This window comes from Bidens hawaiensis, unplaced genomic scaffold (genome assembly GCF_021521415.1).
Source record: "Bidens hawaiensis isolate Kalapana, Puna unplaced genomic scaffold, B.hawaiensis_p1.1 tig00021185_1, whole genome shotgun sequence".
Lineage (NCBI taxonomy): Eukaryota > Viridiplantae > Streptophyta > Magnoliopsida > Asterales > Asteraceae > Bidens > Bidens hawaiensis.
The window spans coordinates 255,217-272,623 of NW_027493278.1; the positions used below are offsets into that span (position 1 = coordinate 255,217).

The window sequence follows — 17,407 nt, forward strand, 5'->3', positions numbered from 1 at the left end:
CTCGCCCGCCTAAAACACAAAACAAACATACGGCATACATATTGTAATTTGTAAATGGTTGACACTTGTGACTAGAGGTGACAAAACTGGTTTTAAATCCAAACCGAACCAGTTTGGTCAGTGGCTGGTCAAAACCGGTTTGACTCAAACCGGTTCGGTTTATAAACCGGTTTAGAAGCAAGATAGATCGGCTTGGTCACGTCGGTTCGGTCCGGTTTTAAACCGGTTTTCCTCAAACCGGTTCAATTTTAAAACCGGTTTGGTAGACGTTAAGGGGAACCGGTCCTGAAACTGACGGGTTAGGTCGGTTTGGGTGAAACCGGTTTTAAACCCAAACCAGTTCAGTTCGGTTTGCCTAAAACCGGTCCCAAACCAGTTTTTTTAACACATCTACTTGTGACTTGACAACCAAAAGAGGAACATTAAAAAGAATTGATAAGCCCAAGAAAACAACAATGGGAAATTTGACAAGCCCAATAAAACCAACACCGGAAAAAAGTAGACAATGGCAAGAAAACCAACACCATGCCATTCATCATTGATCATTCAACAATATGCAAGAGAAGCCCAACAGCGTTATCTAGCATTATAAACTATAATTTTTTTAACAAAGAACCCATTTTTAACACCACTTGAAATTACTCCTAATACTCGAGTGAGATTTTTTAGTAATAATGTCAACTGACTATATTGATTTTGACGCTACAGACGTTACTCACCTAGAAACATCAAGGAGGATACCCGCCATTGTGGGAAAACCCTCTAAAGTCAGGTTTCGAACATGAGACCATAAACATCTCAAACATATTATCACTCCTGTGTCATTGAGGCGCAATAACTAGGGGTGTTCATCGGATTTGAAAACTTTAGGACCCTATTCGAAATCCGATTCGATTTAGGGGTGTTCTTAACCGATCTGAATTGATTTCGTATGGATCGGATCGGATTATGATAACCCGAAATTAACCGAATAACCAACATTCAAGCAAACGTTTATTAAATAAAAATACAAAAGCGGAAAATTAAAATAAAAGTATAAAACATATACAAAGAAAAGTCAAAATAAATCCATGATCCATCATAATTTTAAAAATTAAAACATATACAAATAAAACCAAACTTAAAGTAATTAAATCACACGTTATTTATTTGGATTATCAGCATATCCGAATAATCCCGAACCTTCTGAATTTTTTTGAAATCCCTATCCGAATCCGATCAGAATCTGAATTTTTTATTTGGATATTCTGATCGATCCGATTCAAATAAAAATTCAAGATCAGAGTATTCGAGTTTCGATTTCGATTCTGATTCAAATTTCATTTTCTTTTTCTAAATTTCAAATTTCCTTAACATCCCTATAAATAACCCATAATAGAGAAAATTACGCAACCATTATATATTTCTATTTGCTCTTTTGGGTTACACATCAACCATTTGAAATAAACCTTTTCTTTTCACATTCTTCAAGATATTGTTTTTTTTCCTTTTTTTTTTGGTTAGCGTGTAAACATTAAATATGCTTGTTTGCAACAACATTGAAAGCTTACAACTGGCTTCAAACAATAACCGCTCAATTGCGAAGAAGAAAACGCAACGAGGTTGCTATTTTCAGAACATTTTGTTAATAAGTGACCTTAATATTTACACGCCCAATAAAACCTCCTACCCTACACTCAATTAAATCATTTAATGAAATAAATACTTACACGCTTCTAAATATACCAAATATTTTTTACATGTACGTCACAAATATTTTATAACCGTTCATTGTTTGTTTAACACTCGATGATGACGCCAAACCTCAGACGGAGTGTTGCTGGACCAGAAGGTCTTTGGCACTTAACTTAGTTTGTTAAAACCAAATTTGCAAGGTCTAATTTAACTAGGGGTGCAAACGAGCTGATATGCTCGTGAGCTACTCGAGACCGACCCGTGGAATAGCTTGATCAAGCCAAGCTTAAACGAGCATGAGCTCGAGCTCAAGCCTAAAATTAAGCTCGTTTAATAAATGAGCCCGAGCGTTACTTATCGAGCTCGAGCCGGTTCGCGAGCCTAAACGAGCATGTCATTAGCTTAATTTTTATCATATATATTTATTAATTATTAATTAATTTAATTAATATTATGAAAAAATAACTAAATCATATATCTTATCTTAAATATAAAATCATAATTGAAAAAAATATATAAAAAAATTGTAAATATATAAAAATAAATTAGGAAATAGTAAATGTGCCAAGCCGAGCTCAAGTTTGAAAAAATACTCACGAGCCGAGCTCAAACTTTAGAAATAGAGATTGAAACGAGCCTAGCTCGAGCTCGAGCTATGTGTAAGTTAAACGAGTTGAGCGCGAGCCTAGTCAAGCTCGGGCTCGACTCGTTTACACCCCTAACTTCATATCGAATTCAAATGCCATTTTTAAAATTTAAAATATAAATAACTAGCTAATGTCTTGTAACCGGACCAATAAGTCAATAACCAGTTAACCACCATAGGTCCATAACATAAGATAATAAAGGAAACAACATAAAGAATAAAATGTTTTAAAATAAGGAGACATGCCAAATAAAAAGACACCACCCATTATGCCTCATCAGACACATAACCTTTATTGAGGTGAGTATTGAACATTTTTAAATCGAAAGTCATTTGTCTCACGTAGTTGTTGTGTAGACAACTCATACCTTAATTCATGTCACATGTTCACTTGTTTACTTAAATAATTTAAAGATGTATTCTAGTTTTTTGAACAACATATATTTAAGACCACGTGTAACTTTTTTAATAAGTACACTATAAACTAGTAGGATTTTTTCACGTTACATTGCGGGTATTAATCAGTCGTTATTCGATTTGTACAAGTTCTTGCTAAAATCGACGGCCTTGCTTGCCGCGTGTACTGAAATTTAATTTTATCTACTCTTGGTGATGAATTTCAAATCGTCTAAAGTTTAAGTATTTAAGTTAATTACACGAATAGTCTTTTAAAGGTATTTCAGTTATCTGGTACAACCTTAACAAAAGTCACTTTTGGACCCAAACATTAATACCAAATTAAAGCCGTAACCCTTAAAACTTACAATCTTTAAAAGTAATATATTAAATGTATGAGATACATGGTGGTGATGGTTAAAATTTGGGATCTTAAGGTTTCAAGTAGGTTTGTAAACGAACCAAATGAACACGAACACAAACACTTAATCAAACACATATTTTTGTTCGTATACGTTTATTTAAAAAAATAAACACGTTCATGTTCGTTTGTTTAAATCCAAACGAACAGTTCACGAACATAAACGGACATATATTAACATAACTGAACAAAGATAAACAAACATAAATGAAAAAATGTAAATGACATGAACAAATATATATGAACACAAATGAACATATATAACGGATAACATTTAATTGTTTTCTGTTAATATGTAAGCAAACATAAATAAATGGACATAAATAAAAAAACGAACGTCCATTAACATAAACGAACACTATTTTTTTGTTTATATTCATTCATTTATTAAAAAAACGAACATAAACGAACTTCCCGCCAAACATTTCATGAACAGTTCACCGAATGTTATCTTCATTTACAAGCCTAGTTTCAGGTTTAAAACCTAGCCGAGTGGGTTTCTAACTTTCTTCTTTGACAATGTTTCCAGATAAGCCAGACCTAAAACATCCAAATCAATATAGATAGTTTTTATTCGGTCTCAGAAAGACTTACCCAAATATTAAGACAGATTCCAAACATTGTTAAAAATAAAATAAGAAAAAAAGAAATCAAATGCACACGATACTCAAAATCCCACCATTTATGTAAATCACCAATCAACTCAAAAAACACATTACCTTACACACTCTTCTTAACAAGCAAACAACATATTGTTAATATCTCATTTCTTTTTTTATAACCCCCAAACCCTCTCATATCTTCCACCATCCATGGAACCACCACCGCCACCATCACCACCACCACCACCGTGGATCCACGGTCTCATTGATGACCTTCAAAGCATTAGTTTCAACTCCACCACCACCGACACCAACCGCAGCCCAAGCTCCACCTCCTCCACCACCACATTATCCACCACCACCAACTTATCCTTCTCTGACCCCCGTTTCATCCACCGCCTTGGCGCAGGCGATATCGGCTCTGTCTACCTATGCGAGATGAAGCGGTGTTCTTCGCCCGCGTTGTTTGCCGCAAAGGTGATGGATAAGAAAGAGTTGGCGAGCCGTAATAAGGAAGGACGAGAGAAGACGGAAAAGGAGGTTTTGCAAATGCTTGATCATCCGTTTCTATCGACGCTGTACGCGTCGGTAGAGTCGCCTAAATGGTCGTGCTTGTTGACGGAGTTTTGTCCTGGTGGTGACCTTCATGTTCTCCGTCAACGCCAGCCGTGTAAACGCTTCCCTGAATCCACCGTCAGGTAATTCATTCGCATTACGCTGCGCTTACCGGTCCATCTGGTCAACTATTCTGACCACTGGACCCGTAAGCGGAGTAACATTAGGTAATTTTATTTCATAGTTTGTTTTCCTTTGGTATTTCTTTAATTATGTGAATGAATGCTCGATCTAGTTCAGGTCAAGTTACGTAAATAATGATAATTTGTCGTTGGAATCGTTAAGCTAAGAGCTAAAAGAGAATTATAACTAGTCTTTAATTGGTTTGTTTTTTTTATAAATATTAGCATATATTTAATTTTTAAAAAGTAGTGATTACATTAAAACATGCATATATTTAATTTTTTATAACATTTTTTAAGTAAATAAAATTCAGGGTTGACATTAAAAATCTCAATGGTCGGTTTAGAAAATTGTAATATACGTCACTACACGTAAAAATGAAATAAAAAGCAGCACGGTCAGTTAACCTTAGACCAGAAAAACCTGTGTTAAAAAATAATCAGTTAACCCCGCACACTATACATTTGGGCTGTCTATGTGTAGTTGTGTACGCCTCCGGTTTTCAAAACATTTCTATTTTAATTAAAATCAACGATTAGTGTTAGTAATATCTTGTGAGGTATGTAATCACAAAGGAAGAAAGTCCACACTTGATTATTATGCTTCACGTTACATATGGTCGAGTCCACGTGAATTTGTGTACACATTGGTCAAAACTAAAAAGTCAAACTTTTGCAAGCCTTGGTTACTGCCATGTGGCTGATTATTTCACCAATTGATTTAGCATTAAGATAATAAAAATACATATCTTTGTTGAAATGAATCAATATTTGTTACCAAAATAAAGTGATTTTTGAATTTTTTTTAACTTAAAAGGAAATATTTTAGTTTGTTATGTGATGATCGATTTTAATTATGGAAATTATATCTAGGCCAATATTAACTTAATCATATTTAATTTGTGACAGGTAATGTGGGTAGGTTTATTGAAATTCATTTAAATACAAAAATTATTGCTTGTTGTCTCTACAACTACTAACATTTAAAGTTTCTATGTTTTGCTCATTGGCCTCAATGATCACGACAAATAAATTTCTATTCATAGTTAATTAATAGTGATACAACAATCTAATATCAAATTCAATTTTTTTTTATTTTTTTTATGTTATAACATAACCTTAAAACAAAAGTGTATAGTAGTTTTAAACTTAGTTTTTTTATTTACCATTCTTTTTTTTTTTTGCTGTAAAATTGTAATTTTAGAGTACGTATAAAAAATTTAGTTTCAGGATAGCACGTATCTTATTTGGTTCAACTACTCTATGTGTCTGATGCGAGTTTCTCGTGTTTTCTAAGATTTGTGTTCCGTATTTGTGACTTTGATTTTTTATTAAACTATCACTACTATGGAAACCCCCCCCCCCCCTCCCTAGGAGCGGTTTCTAACTCCTTTTGGAGCGGTTTTAAACCGTTCCTAAATGTTGTACAAAACCGCTTCTAATGATTTCATAAACATCCTCTAAAGGGAAAAACAGACGCTTCTAAAGCCCCCATTTTATACCGGTGTATGTTACTATCTATCCTGTTTGATAAGCCAATGTACACGACCCATTTAACAACCCTACTTTATCGTATAGTTTTTTTTATTTCTAAACATACATTAAAACATCAAGTAAAAACCTTATCTAGTTTTCTATATTCCTGTTTTTAACTTCTTTTACTGTACTTAAAATTTCAAATCATATAAAATAAAAACGTGACATTTTTATATAAATCACGTACAATATTCTATTCCAACCCCTTAAATTTTGGAGATTAATGTGATTCATTAACCAAAGTCTTTAATTACAATCCCATGATTCAAGCAAATTATTAATAACATAATAATAATAAACATATTCGGATGCATGTTTTACGCATCGGAGGTGGTTGCAGCTCTAGAGTACCTTCACATGTTAGACATTGTCTACCGCGACCTCAAACCCGAAAATGTTCTAGTCCGATCCGATGGTCACATTATGCTCACCGATTTCGACCTCTCGTTAAAATGTGACGTCACCGCATCAAGTCTTCACCAACACCAATAGGCCCGACCCACCACCAGACCGCATCTTCGACCCACCAAAAGCCACGTCATCATGCATTATCCCAACATGTATTGTCCCATCAGTCTCATGTTTTAATAAAAAACTAAAAAAGAAAAAGAAACACGGACCCCGTGATCAGGGCCCACAGTTAGTTGTTGAGCCAGTGGATGTACGGTCAATGTCGTTTGTTGGGACCCACGAGTACCTAGCGCCAGAGATTGTGTCTGGTGAGGGGCACGGGAGTGCGGTGGATTGGTGGACTCTAGGAGTATTTATTTTTGAACTGTTATATGGTGTGACGCCTTTTAAAGGGGTGGATAATGAAACGACTTTAGCAAATATTATTGCACGGGCGTTGGATTTTCCTAAGGAGCCGGTTATTCCGGCTGCCGCGAAGGATTTGATATCGCAATTGTTGGTTAAGGATCCGGTGGGGCGGCTGGGGTCGACGATGGGGGCGTCGGCGATTAAACAACATTCGTTTTTTCAAGGTGTGAATTGGGCATTGTTGAGATGTACTAGGCCGCCGTTTGTGCCACCGCCGTTTAACAGACGAGAAGTTGTTTCGGATGATAGTTGTCCTGATACTCCGGTGGAATATTATTAGTGGGACTAGTGTTGAGTTGTGTTTGGTTGATTACTCACTTATGAATCTAACTCACTTTCAAAGGTTTATGTTTTTGGTAGCATGTTTTTGGCTTTGTATATCATAATAACTAATATTTCTGTGGTAAAAAGGTGACACATGATATGTCACTTATCTAACATGACCAATAAAAGTGAACCTAAATAACAAACTTGTTTGAATGTTTGTTAGTGGATTTATTGTCTAATTTTATTAATTTGATGCGAAAGTTTGATAACTACATAGTCGTCATCTCGACATGACATCATATCGTTAGACTAGTAGGTTTTTGTTTAGCTAATTAGCAATATGATGCTAGTTGATGCGCGTTCATATTTCAAATCCAGTAACATATGTTGTGGTCGGAGATGTGAAATGTGAACCAAGAGTATTATTGTAAAATATAGTCATTTCGACATGACACCATATCACTAGACCAGTAGGTTTTTGTTTAGCTAATTGGCAATATGATACCAACAATTTGCTACTTTGGTTGGCAAATACTAATGTGTATGAGTGTTATTGAGTTTTAATCATATACTCTATTAAGTAAATCACATAAATGATCTAGTTCTTACCTACTATTTTCTCTTTTATCCGTGGTCTAAAAACATAACAGTGCTAGTTTTGGACGTTAAATCAATGTAAATTTTCCTTTTTATCCTTGTTCTTCAAAATTTAAAAATCTTGAAATTTAAAATAACCAGGACCCACAGAATCTTGTCCAACCAAGTGTGGTTCAACTATTAACGTCGAAAACTTGTAGATCCAACCAGTGACGGTTCAACCCACCCTAATCGAACCGATTAGTAGCGCGGTTCGATTTTATCTAATTAATTAAACATTTATTTTGCTAAATCATTTAGGTTACATTATCACCAAGTTTGAAAGTTATTAATACTAATAGGTCTTGTTTTTATGTTATGATTGTAGTTTGTCTCTAATTAAATATTGATGATTATTATCAAAGAAGAAAAAAACAGTTAACGTATTTATATACAAACATACACAATTGAATAATCTTAGGTTCAATATTAAATGTTTGAAACATCAAATATTTATACATGTCGATTTTTTTGTTCTCTTTGAAAAATCTTTGTTGATATGATACATTTGTTACAACAAATTAATATCAACAAGTCATTGTGTCAAGTGTAAACCACAACCATGGGGCAATAATAGAAAGGTACGTTTGTGGTTGAAACTGTTTAGAAGAAGAGAACTAAGTGATGACAAAGGTGACCACCGCAACGGGTGGTGGATCGACGGCGTCCCCACCATGTGAGTTTGTTTCCAGCGGCGGTGCAATGGTGGGGTTTGGAGGGTTTGTCATTTGTCTTATGATTATAAAAACAAAAATGACATTTGTTTTTGTGTATAAACACATACTTTGGGTTGGTAGGTTGTTGAAAAAATGGCATGAACAAAAATATGTGACAAAGATCAACTTCTTGTCATCATTACTATGGTTCAATTGACATACACTTAAGAAGTTATTATGGGTGTATATCGGTTTGGTTTTCGGTTTATTCGGGTTGAATTTTTTTTTCTAAACCGAAAACGAAAGTAAAACAAATATAGGAAGTTCAAAATCGAATTCGATTTTAGATTCTAGTTCTAGTTTTAGTTGTCTACTAAATAAACAGAACAAACCGAATAAATTTTTTATTTTAATATTTGTTATTGGATTGAGTTGGACTTGAGGTAAATAAGATTCGACTATCGTTTGGAGTGGGCTAGATGACAATTTATATAATTATTAGTTAATTTGGTTTGAAACGACTACCAAAAACCCAGTTGAGTTCGACCAGAAATCAAATATGTAATTTTAATCGGTTTTTAACAGTGGGTAAAGTTCGATTTTTGGTTTGATTGGTTGAAACCTAATATTGATCACACAAATATGGCGATGTTCGTGTAGCGTAAAAAAAATGGCCCCTAATAATGTTATTTAGGTCAACCTATGAGCGAATGTATTTTTACAAATTTAAAATCAAAACTGAACCGTTGCAGAGTAAAACTAAAAGAACCAAATCACTGCTAACGGATTAACTCTGATTTGATTTTACGGTTCACACAAAATGGTTTCACAAAACTAACAATTAAAAATGCAGATTCAGATAAGTTCAAAGATTTCTGAACTGACCAAACGACTTTTTAAAAAACCGACGAAACCTATAAGTAACTCAAACTTGGTTGTTTATATAACTTTCTACATAACTTCTATTGTATATAGAATACATAAATATTGTTATATTTTTATAGTAAATAATTGTATATACTAAAAAACAAATAGAAACAGTAGTAAGAAGGATTTGAATTGAAACACTTGATTACTAAATGTCATGAAAAACTTTTGCAACGTCATACAAAACTCAACATTTGAGCACAACACTAAAAAAACAACTACCAAAAAATAATATAAATGAAACAAGAAAATACTTGATTCCATGCTCCTCAGTCAAACAAACTGAATCCCATGTCCTGCAAAACAAATCAACAAAATAATCAGCATACCATGAAATAAAAATCAATCTTTTTTTTTGAACGGCCAACAAAACTTACGTCATCTGACTCTTCTTTCTCTTCAACCTTTTCTTCTTTCTTCGACTCCGCAGCAGCAGCGGCTGCAGGTGCAGCACCACCACCAGCTGCAGCAGCAACCGCAACACCGCCACCACCTGACGGTACTGAAGCCAGTTTTTCCCTACCGGATGCAATTAGTTCGGTGATATCTTTACCTTTAACTTCTGATAGAAGCAATTCAATTCTGGCATCATCGGAATCAGCTCCAACTGCATAACATAGCACAAGTTTCAAACAATTAATATTAAAATCTCAACATTTAAAGCATAAATAATGGAAAAAACAGAGTTAAAATGTTCATCTCTAGTTATATTACAAAATGCATTATTGCCTAAACAAAAAACTTAATCTACTAAATCACCAAATTTATACAAGTATATAACTTACAAGAAAAGTAGCTTAAAACCGACAGAAAACAGAACCAAAACTAACCAAAAATCAGTTTTTTTTGTACCATCTATTAACCATAATTAAAAAACCCAACAGAACCATTCACGCATTTCATCTACTTATACCTCCATGTATTTAAACCTATGCAGTCAATCTCGGAGGTGTCTCGGCTATCGTCCTCACGTGATATACCGGTTAGAATATCGGTACCGATAATATCAGCGATATTGACCGATATTCCCGATATCAGTTTTTATGTTGGTTTTTGAGTCTTAATCAGTTCCTACTTGCTACATTAGTTGGTGTTTCGCAAGTTGCAAAACCATAATTTGTTAATAGTAGGATAGTATACTGAATTGTTAGCGTTATAGCACTATATATAACAACTTTGCATGACATTAAAATTACCGATATCTAACCGCGATAACCGATATCCGATATTTTTTCGCATTAACTGCTTAGATTTAAACCTCCATTATAATCTACTTATAGCTAAAAAACCGATAAGTTAATAAAATAAATTAACCAATAACCGAACAAAACCATGCACAACCCTACTCAATTATAATCTACCTATGGCTAACAAGGAACAAAATCTCTTAACTCACATGACACATAGTATAATAATAAACCATAACAAGTAGCTAGTATACAACAATGATTTATTAAAAATTAAAATTTTAAAATCATGATATTGTGGTTATAACTAAATTAATAATAATAATTTACCTGAAGCAAGAATTTTCTTCAAATCATCAGCAGAAGGTGAGGTGTTGCCTCCCAACAAAGCCAACAAATATGCTGCCACAACCTTCATTTTTTCTATAATATAACAAAACACAAATCAATTAATCAATTAAAAGTTTACAATTTTGTAAATTGCTAAAATAAAAACATAATAATAAGATTGAATATAAACAAAACCTGTTGCGATTTGCCTTGGTTGTGCAGTGGGTTCAATGGCGGCCGTGAAACACTAACCCTAGTTATTTATTATTATAACAGTTAAGCTGCTGATGCATCGTTACTGGGCTAGGTTTGGTTGTGTGGTAACTGGGCTGGGCTATAGGTGCACAGAATACCCGGCCAGGAACCTGTAGAGATGTTCAAAACGGTTTGGGACTAGGAACCGGAACCGGTTCCTATATTCAAAACCATCTTTTAAACCGGTTCCAGGCTCGAACCGGTTAGGGAACCGAACCGGTTCTCCCACCCTCGGACCCCTAACCTATCTAACCGGTTCCTAACCCGGTTCCTGTACCGTAACCGGTCAAAAAACGGCTATTTTTGACCCCAACGGTCAAAAAACGGCCAAAAAAAACGGTTAGGAACCGGTTCCGGTTCGGTTCCGGTTCCTACCCGCCCCCACTCAGAAATGCAAGAACCGGTCACGGATCATCGGGTTGAATCAGATAGGGTCCGGTTCCTACAAAAAACGGGTAGGAACCGGTTCGGGTCTGGTTCGGGTCCACCGGTTCGGTTCCAGGAACCAGTTTTGTTGATCATCTCTAGGAACCTGTACCCAACCCGCGGGTATGACCTAGTTTAGGGTTTCTCTTCGAAACAGGTTCCACCTTTACCCAGACCGAAAATCCTAACAAAACAGGAAAACCCGGTTAAATACTTGACTATACCGAGAAGTCGGGAATTGGTTCCTACCCGTCCCGGTTTTGACTTTTGTTGACCATACCCATAACCGGTTCCGGTTTTTAAAAATATATATGGTTTGTGCACCACCACACGTCATTGTTAAAGTCATGTTAATGCCACGTAGACAGTGAGACTTTAGTTAAAATCATCACTTCATAAAGGTTTAGTGGTTTTAAGTTAAAGACGTTATTTTATTTTTCATTAATTTGTTTTTCGGTTAAAAACTTTTAACTGAAAAATAAATTAAAGAAAAATAAATAAAATAATAAAAATGTGTGATTGGTTGGATTGAGTTGGCATGTGCCCTCACTATCTTCTTTTTGTTAAAGCTTTGGCGAAATGGTGACGGTGCCCTATTTGGCGCATGTCGAAGACGTTAAACATTAATGAGACTTGGTGGTGGCGCCCCATCCGGATTCATTACACATAGTCTTAGGTGACACACTTAAGCCTGGATATTTGCACTATTTTCTCATGATTTTGTTTCATATTTTATGGTGTTTGGCTAAATCAATCCTAAGCTTTAACCAATCATAAAATCAAAAGAAACATAAATAAATCAAAACTTGATCTAACTTTGGACAAGCTTTAAGGTATTAATTTAACTTGAGAAAAAAAAAACTAATATCAAGTAAATAAATAAAACCATTTCCTACAAACCACCAACAGATTCAAAATATGTGTCCATCTAAAAATCCCAAAATCAACCCAACTACAATAACATCAAATCTGTTCTCAGCATACCCCAAAACTCAAAACCATGCATTCTTTCTTACTCTTCTGATTTCCTCTTTTTCTTACCTTTCTTCTTCTTACTCGGTTTTTCGGTTTCCTCTTCTTCATCATCATCAGCATGCTTTCTCTTCTTTTTCTTCTTCTTCTCAACATACTCCACTTCAACAGCTTCTTCGGTTGCTTGCTTCTTTTTCTTCTTGTCTTTCTTCTTACCAGCATCTTCATCTACTGCGGTTTCGTCATCATCGGCAACGTTCTTCTTTTTCTTTTTCTTTTTGTCCTTTTTCGCCTCGTCGGATGGTGGGGCCGCCATTTCGGTGTCTTTCTCGGCCTCTGCTTCTATCCGCCCAAGAACCGAATCTGCCGATGCATTGTAAGTCAGCAAAACATCCCGATATCAGCTTAGTACATCGCGGGGTTAACTTTTTAAGTAAAGGTGACAACTTTAATTATAAATGGGTAAATGAGCAACGAAAACATATATAATTACAAGGGTAAAGTTAAAATACAAAGAGAGAGACAAAAATGAGAAGTGTGAGAAGGATTTGTGACCACACAAAAATCCCTTAAAAATAAATTCAAAAAAAAAAATCATAACTCAAAATAGAAATAAAAAACAAAAAAAATTTAAAAACTAAAATGTTTCCGCCATCATTCCCGTTCAAAAAAAATACAAAAAATACAAAAACAATGACGAAAAGACACAATGCCGAGATCAAAGACACAATGACGAAAATGAACAAAAAACACAAAAGATCGCAAAATTTAACACAATGCCGAACAAAATATAACACAATATAAAGAAAAAAAGACACGATGTCAAGAAAAAAAAAAGACAATCAACGACGAAAATAAACACAAAACACAATGATAAACAAAAAGACACGACGACTTTTTTAACTAACGAGAAAGACAATGGAAACATTTTTGTGCTTTTACTTTTTTTTCGTTTTTTTATTAAATTTTGAGTTATGATTTTTTATTAATTTTAAAAAAAAAATTGAGGGGTTTTTTATGTGACTACAAATCCTTCTCATACTTCTCATTTTTGTTTCCCTTTGTAGAATAACTTGACCCTCATACAAAAACCAACATTTGAAGTAAAGATGACACTTTACTTATACAAAGGTCAACAGAGCCAAGTAAACAACAAATACTTACAAAGAAACAAGTTGAAAGTCAAACAAAGTTGAATGCTTTGTGTACAAAAAAAACAGCTTTTGAAGTTAAGAAATGAAATTGACAATTATAAATAGGTCAAATGAGCCAGGTAAGAATCAGGTTGAAGGTCAAAACAAAGTCTTGTGCTTTACGCATACAAAAACCAACATTTCAAGTAAAGATAACTTTACTTATAAATAGGTCAAATGAGCCAGGAAACCAAATATTTACTCAAAAAATGGTTGAAAATCAAACAAAGTGTTTTGCTTTAATGCTTTAAATGCATAAAGAAACCTCCTGAATCATCTTTCATTCAAGATTTAGATATGTATATCCCAAAGGACTTAACTTTTTATAAAAAATAATGAAAAAAACAATAACGCAAACCAAAAGAAATCACCTTTGCAGGAGTGATCATTGCACCATCTCCCTTCTTGAAATCCTTGTTGTAAGCTTCAATCTTGGGCTTGCCTTTAGTTGATCCTGCTGACCGACCAAGTTCCCGGCCTTCAAGATTTCTTAATCTTGCTTCAAGCTAAAAATAAACAAAGAAAAATATTTTTACATTTTTGTAAAAAGAAACATGCGAAGTAGGCTAGTAAAATAACAAACATTCAGTGAATTCTTCGTGAACCGTGCAGTGGGAGATTCGTTTAATAAAAGTACAACCACGAACATATGTCTTGTTCGTTCATTTAAGTTTATTACGTTCGTAAGCTTAGTGCATTGCAATTTATAGTTTTAAAAAAATGTAGGCTCAAAACATTGTTGCTCACACGTACTTTTAACTTATTTTAGCTCAATTATGTTCTCGTTCTCATCTGTTCAGTTATGTTTGTTTGGTCACGCCCGTGAACCAGTCGTTCATAATGTTAGCAAACAAACATAAACGAACGCGGACACATTCATTTGCTTAACGAAAGAACACAAAATAATATCTAAAATACCTTGAGACGATTCTCCATCCCCATAGAATTATCTTGGTTATCACCAAGAGCATCATATCTAATAGCCAATGCGGTTTTAGCAGCAAGCGATCTTGAAATTTTCCCTTTATGTTTTGGTGCAGCTTAACCAATCAAACTCGCATGATAAATAAGTCTGTATTTAGGGGTGGCGTGTTTTGTCTTTAAAGCTCTAAAAAGAGCCTTTTCAGCACCAAGAATCTGAACCGTACTCCCGGGCTGTTTTGCAAGATTCAACAAACTACCACCGTGAGCAATAAGCCGAGCACCAACAAGCTCTCCAACAATAGCAGTCAAATTTGGTGCAATCGTATTCATCCTACTTTTTAAATAATCATACAATTGTGCTCGGTACTCCGAAAGAGATAACACTTGATCACAAAGATCCTTAATATTCACCAAATCAAGATCACTAACTTCAGTTCCCATCGAAACCACAGCAGCCTCTTTTAATTCCGCTTCAACTTCTTCCTCCAGTATCTGTTAATAATTTAAAAGTCATTTAAATAAAGCTGTGATTTTTATGTATAAAACGCCAAAAAGATAGATACCCACCTCAGAAAAATCAAGTTTTGCAGCGTTTGTGCGGTAACCCATGAGCTTTACCGCCTTCGCGTAAAGAATATTATCTTGAACAATCTTGGCAAGCTCGGGAAAATGCCACCCGTACCATTCGCGAACCCTCATAGCATAAGTGTTAAGCTCTTTATCGAGATCATCTAACAAGCCAATAGCTTGAATAATCATTGTATCCACCTAATACACAGTCATATTTACAATACAAACTTTTCAAAATTATATTCAAACATAGTTAATAATAATATCGAATGAAACAATGGTTACCTTATCAGGGCTGAACTTAAGCTTGTATCTAGATAAACTATGGGATAAACCTAAGCTCATTGGAGCTAAATCTTGTGCACCTAAACCGGTTATAAGTTCGGTCAACTGACTTCTGACTCCCCTCATAAGTTCCATAACACCTTGGTTATGAACACAGTCGATTTGCTGTAACAATTAGTTTCAAGTCAAAACTCAAAATCCATAAATATTTATACGGTTTACAACTATTTTACCAGTATGCACAACTTACCAGTTTTTCCTTGATAGCATTTCCAAGTTTGGAGTCCGACTCACCATCACAATGTGCGCGCAAGAACTTGCGCAAGTCTTTGCTAGGCTTGCTTTCAAGTAACAAAGTAGCTGCTGATAGTGCTTCTGATGTGTTCTCAAATTTGGAGAAAGCTTTTAGCTTTACAATCTGTTTGTGTTTAAATTGAGTTCATAAGTACATGTTTAATGATATTCATTAGACCTAATTATTGCTAACTATGAGCGTAACAAGCCAAGCCTTGAGCCTAAAACTAGAGATGAGCGTTTTCAGTACCGGTACTGCATCCGGTACCAGTATTTCCCGAATTTTGCACAAAATACCGGTACTGAACCAAACATTTCAAATTTTCAGGATCGGTACAGGTACCATCCCAAGCCCATCACTTTTAGGCTAAAACTAAGCTTATTTAATAAACAAGCCCAAGCACAGGCCCGAACTTCACTTATTTAATAAACTTTTTTGTAATAATAATATTTATTTATTTAATAATAACTATTGTACATAAAAACTATGATAAAGTTAAATAATGTTATATATAAAATTTTAGTTTAAAATGATAAGCAAGCCAAGCTCAAGCTTGGAAAACTACTCATGAGCCAAGCTCGGGTTTTAGAAATAAAACTTGAAACGAGCCGAGCTCAAGCTACCCCTATTGCTAATAAACAAGAATGTATGAACACAAAATCAATGAAATAAATAAATATACATAATTGATAATACTCATAATCATAATATTCAATTAAATAACAAATATTAAAACAAACAAACAAACCTGTCTAGCTGAATCAGCAGATGAGAACTCCTTCCACAAATCCTATAAACATCAAAATAAACACAATCAGCAACACACAAATACCTTTACATATGTAAGTAACAACAGATCATATGTATATATACATATATATATAATAACTTACATCAATTTTTGAAACCTTTCCTTCATTGAGAACTTTAAACAGAGCAAACCCAGCTGGGGTTTCAAAAAGGACCAACATTTTGTTGGTTTCTGAACTTATTATTACTGAAAACAATACATAAAGCAGTGATTTTTATGGCTTTTTTTAACTAGAAATCATAAGATTAGTGATAATAAAGGAAGCATAGAAGTTGATTTACCAGAGAAGAGTTGCAGCCGCTTGTGAATAAGAAGAAGAAGAAGTGGGGCGAGAATTATAAGCCCTACATGTCTGCCAATAATATGTCTTTAACTCTTTACCCTTAAACTTCTTTTTCCAATTTGCAAAGATGTGCCTTGCACAGTTTCTATGCTCTGCATTTTTCCAAATCAAATACACAGCATTCACTAATCCCTGTCATATAAATATAGAGAAACTTTAGACATCTAGAACTTACAACTTATAACTTAGATATTAACAAAGTAAGGTCATACCTTTTGTTGGTAAGAGATAAGTGTCCAGTCCTTTCCACCATCTTGGACATCTAGGCATTTTCTTAGTTCTTCCATGAACCATTCCCAACTATCATTAGACTCACCTTCAACAACAGCCCATGCCACATGGTACATTTGATCATTAGCATCTCTCCCAATTGCAACCAACAACATACCACCTAAAAAGGTCTTCAAAAAACAACCATCCAAACACAAAATCTTCCTACAACCTTCCAAAAACCCCCTCTTCATCCCATCAAAACACACAAATAATCTAAAAAATGTCT

General features: G+C 34.5%; 1 protein-coding gene and 2 pseudogenes across 2 annotated transcripts in view; 1 reads left to right on the forward strand and 2 right to left on the reverse strand.

Moving 5' to 3' along the window:
- Positions 1–16,732, reverse strand: part of LOC143562977 (putative nucleolar protein 5-2) — a 169,214-nt pseudogene extending 152,482 nt beyond the window's left edge. The window contains exons 1-8 of the transcript XR_013140583.1: positions 16,648–16,732; positions 16,503–16,544; positions 15,710–15,877; positions 15,460–15,624; positions 15,172–15,372; positions 14,599–15,096; positions 14,050–14,186; positions 12,508–12,867 (exon numbers count right to left, since the gene is read on the reverse strand). The product of XR_013140583.1 is annotated as a putative nucleolar protein 5-2 (transcript). The remainder of the gene's footprint in view (positions 1–12,507; positions 12,868–14,049; positions 14,187–14,598; positions 15,097–15,171; positions 15,373–15,459; positions 15,625–15,709; positions 15,878–16,502; positions 16,545–16,647) is intronic.
- On the forward strand, positions 3,950–7,206 carry LOC143562956 (protein kinase G11A-like; annotated as a pseudogene).
- LOC143562957 (large ribosomal subunit protein P2-like) lies at positions 9,435–10,948 on the reverse strand. The gene is made up of 3 exons (XM_077050616.1): positions 10,835–10,948; positions 9,695–9,924; positions 9,435–9,613 (listed from the first exon to the last, which is right to left on the reverse strand). Exons 1-3 carry the CDS (start codon positions 10,920–10,922, stop codon positions 9,587–9,589), a joined length of 345 nt encoding a protein of 114 aa, XP_076906731.1. The 5' UTR covers positions 10,923–10,948; the 3' UTR covers positions 9,435–9,586.
- Positions 16,733–17,407: the final 675 nt, after the last annotated feature.

Coding starts and splice junctions, on each gene's coding strand:
- LOC143562957 (XM_077050616.1), bottom strand. CDS start 10,922: ATGAAGGTTGTGGCAGCATATTTGTTGGCTTTGTTGGGAGGCAACACC. Junction 9,925..10,834: donor GAAGAAAATTCTTGCTTCAG/GTAAATTATTAT, acceptor TATGTTATGCAG/TTGGAGCTGATTCCGATGAT. Junction 9,614..9,694: donor AGAAAGAAGAGTCAGATGAC/GTAAGTTTTGTT, acceptor TTTGTTTTGCAG/GACATGGGATTCAGTTTGTT.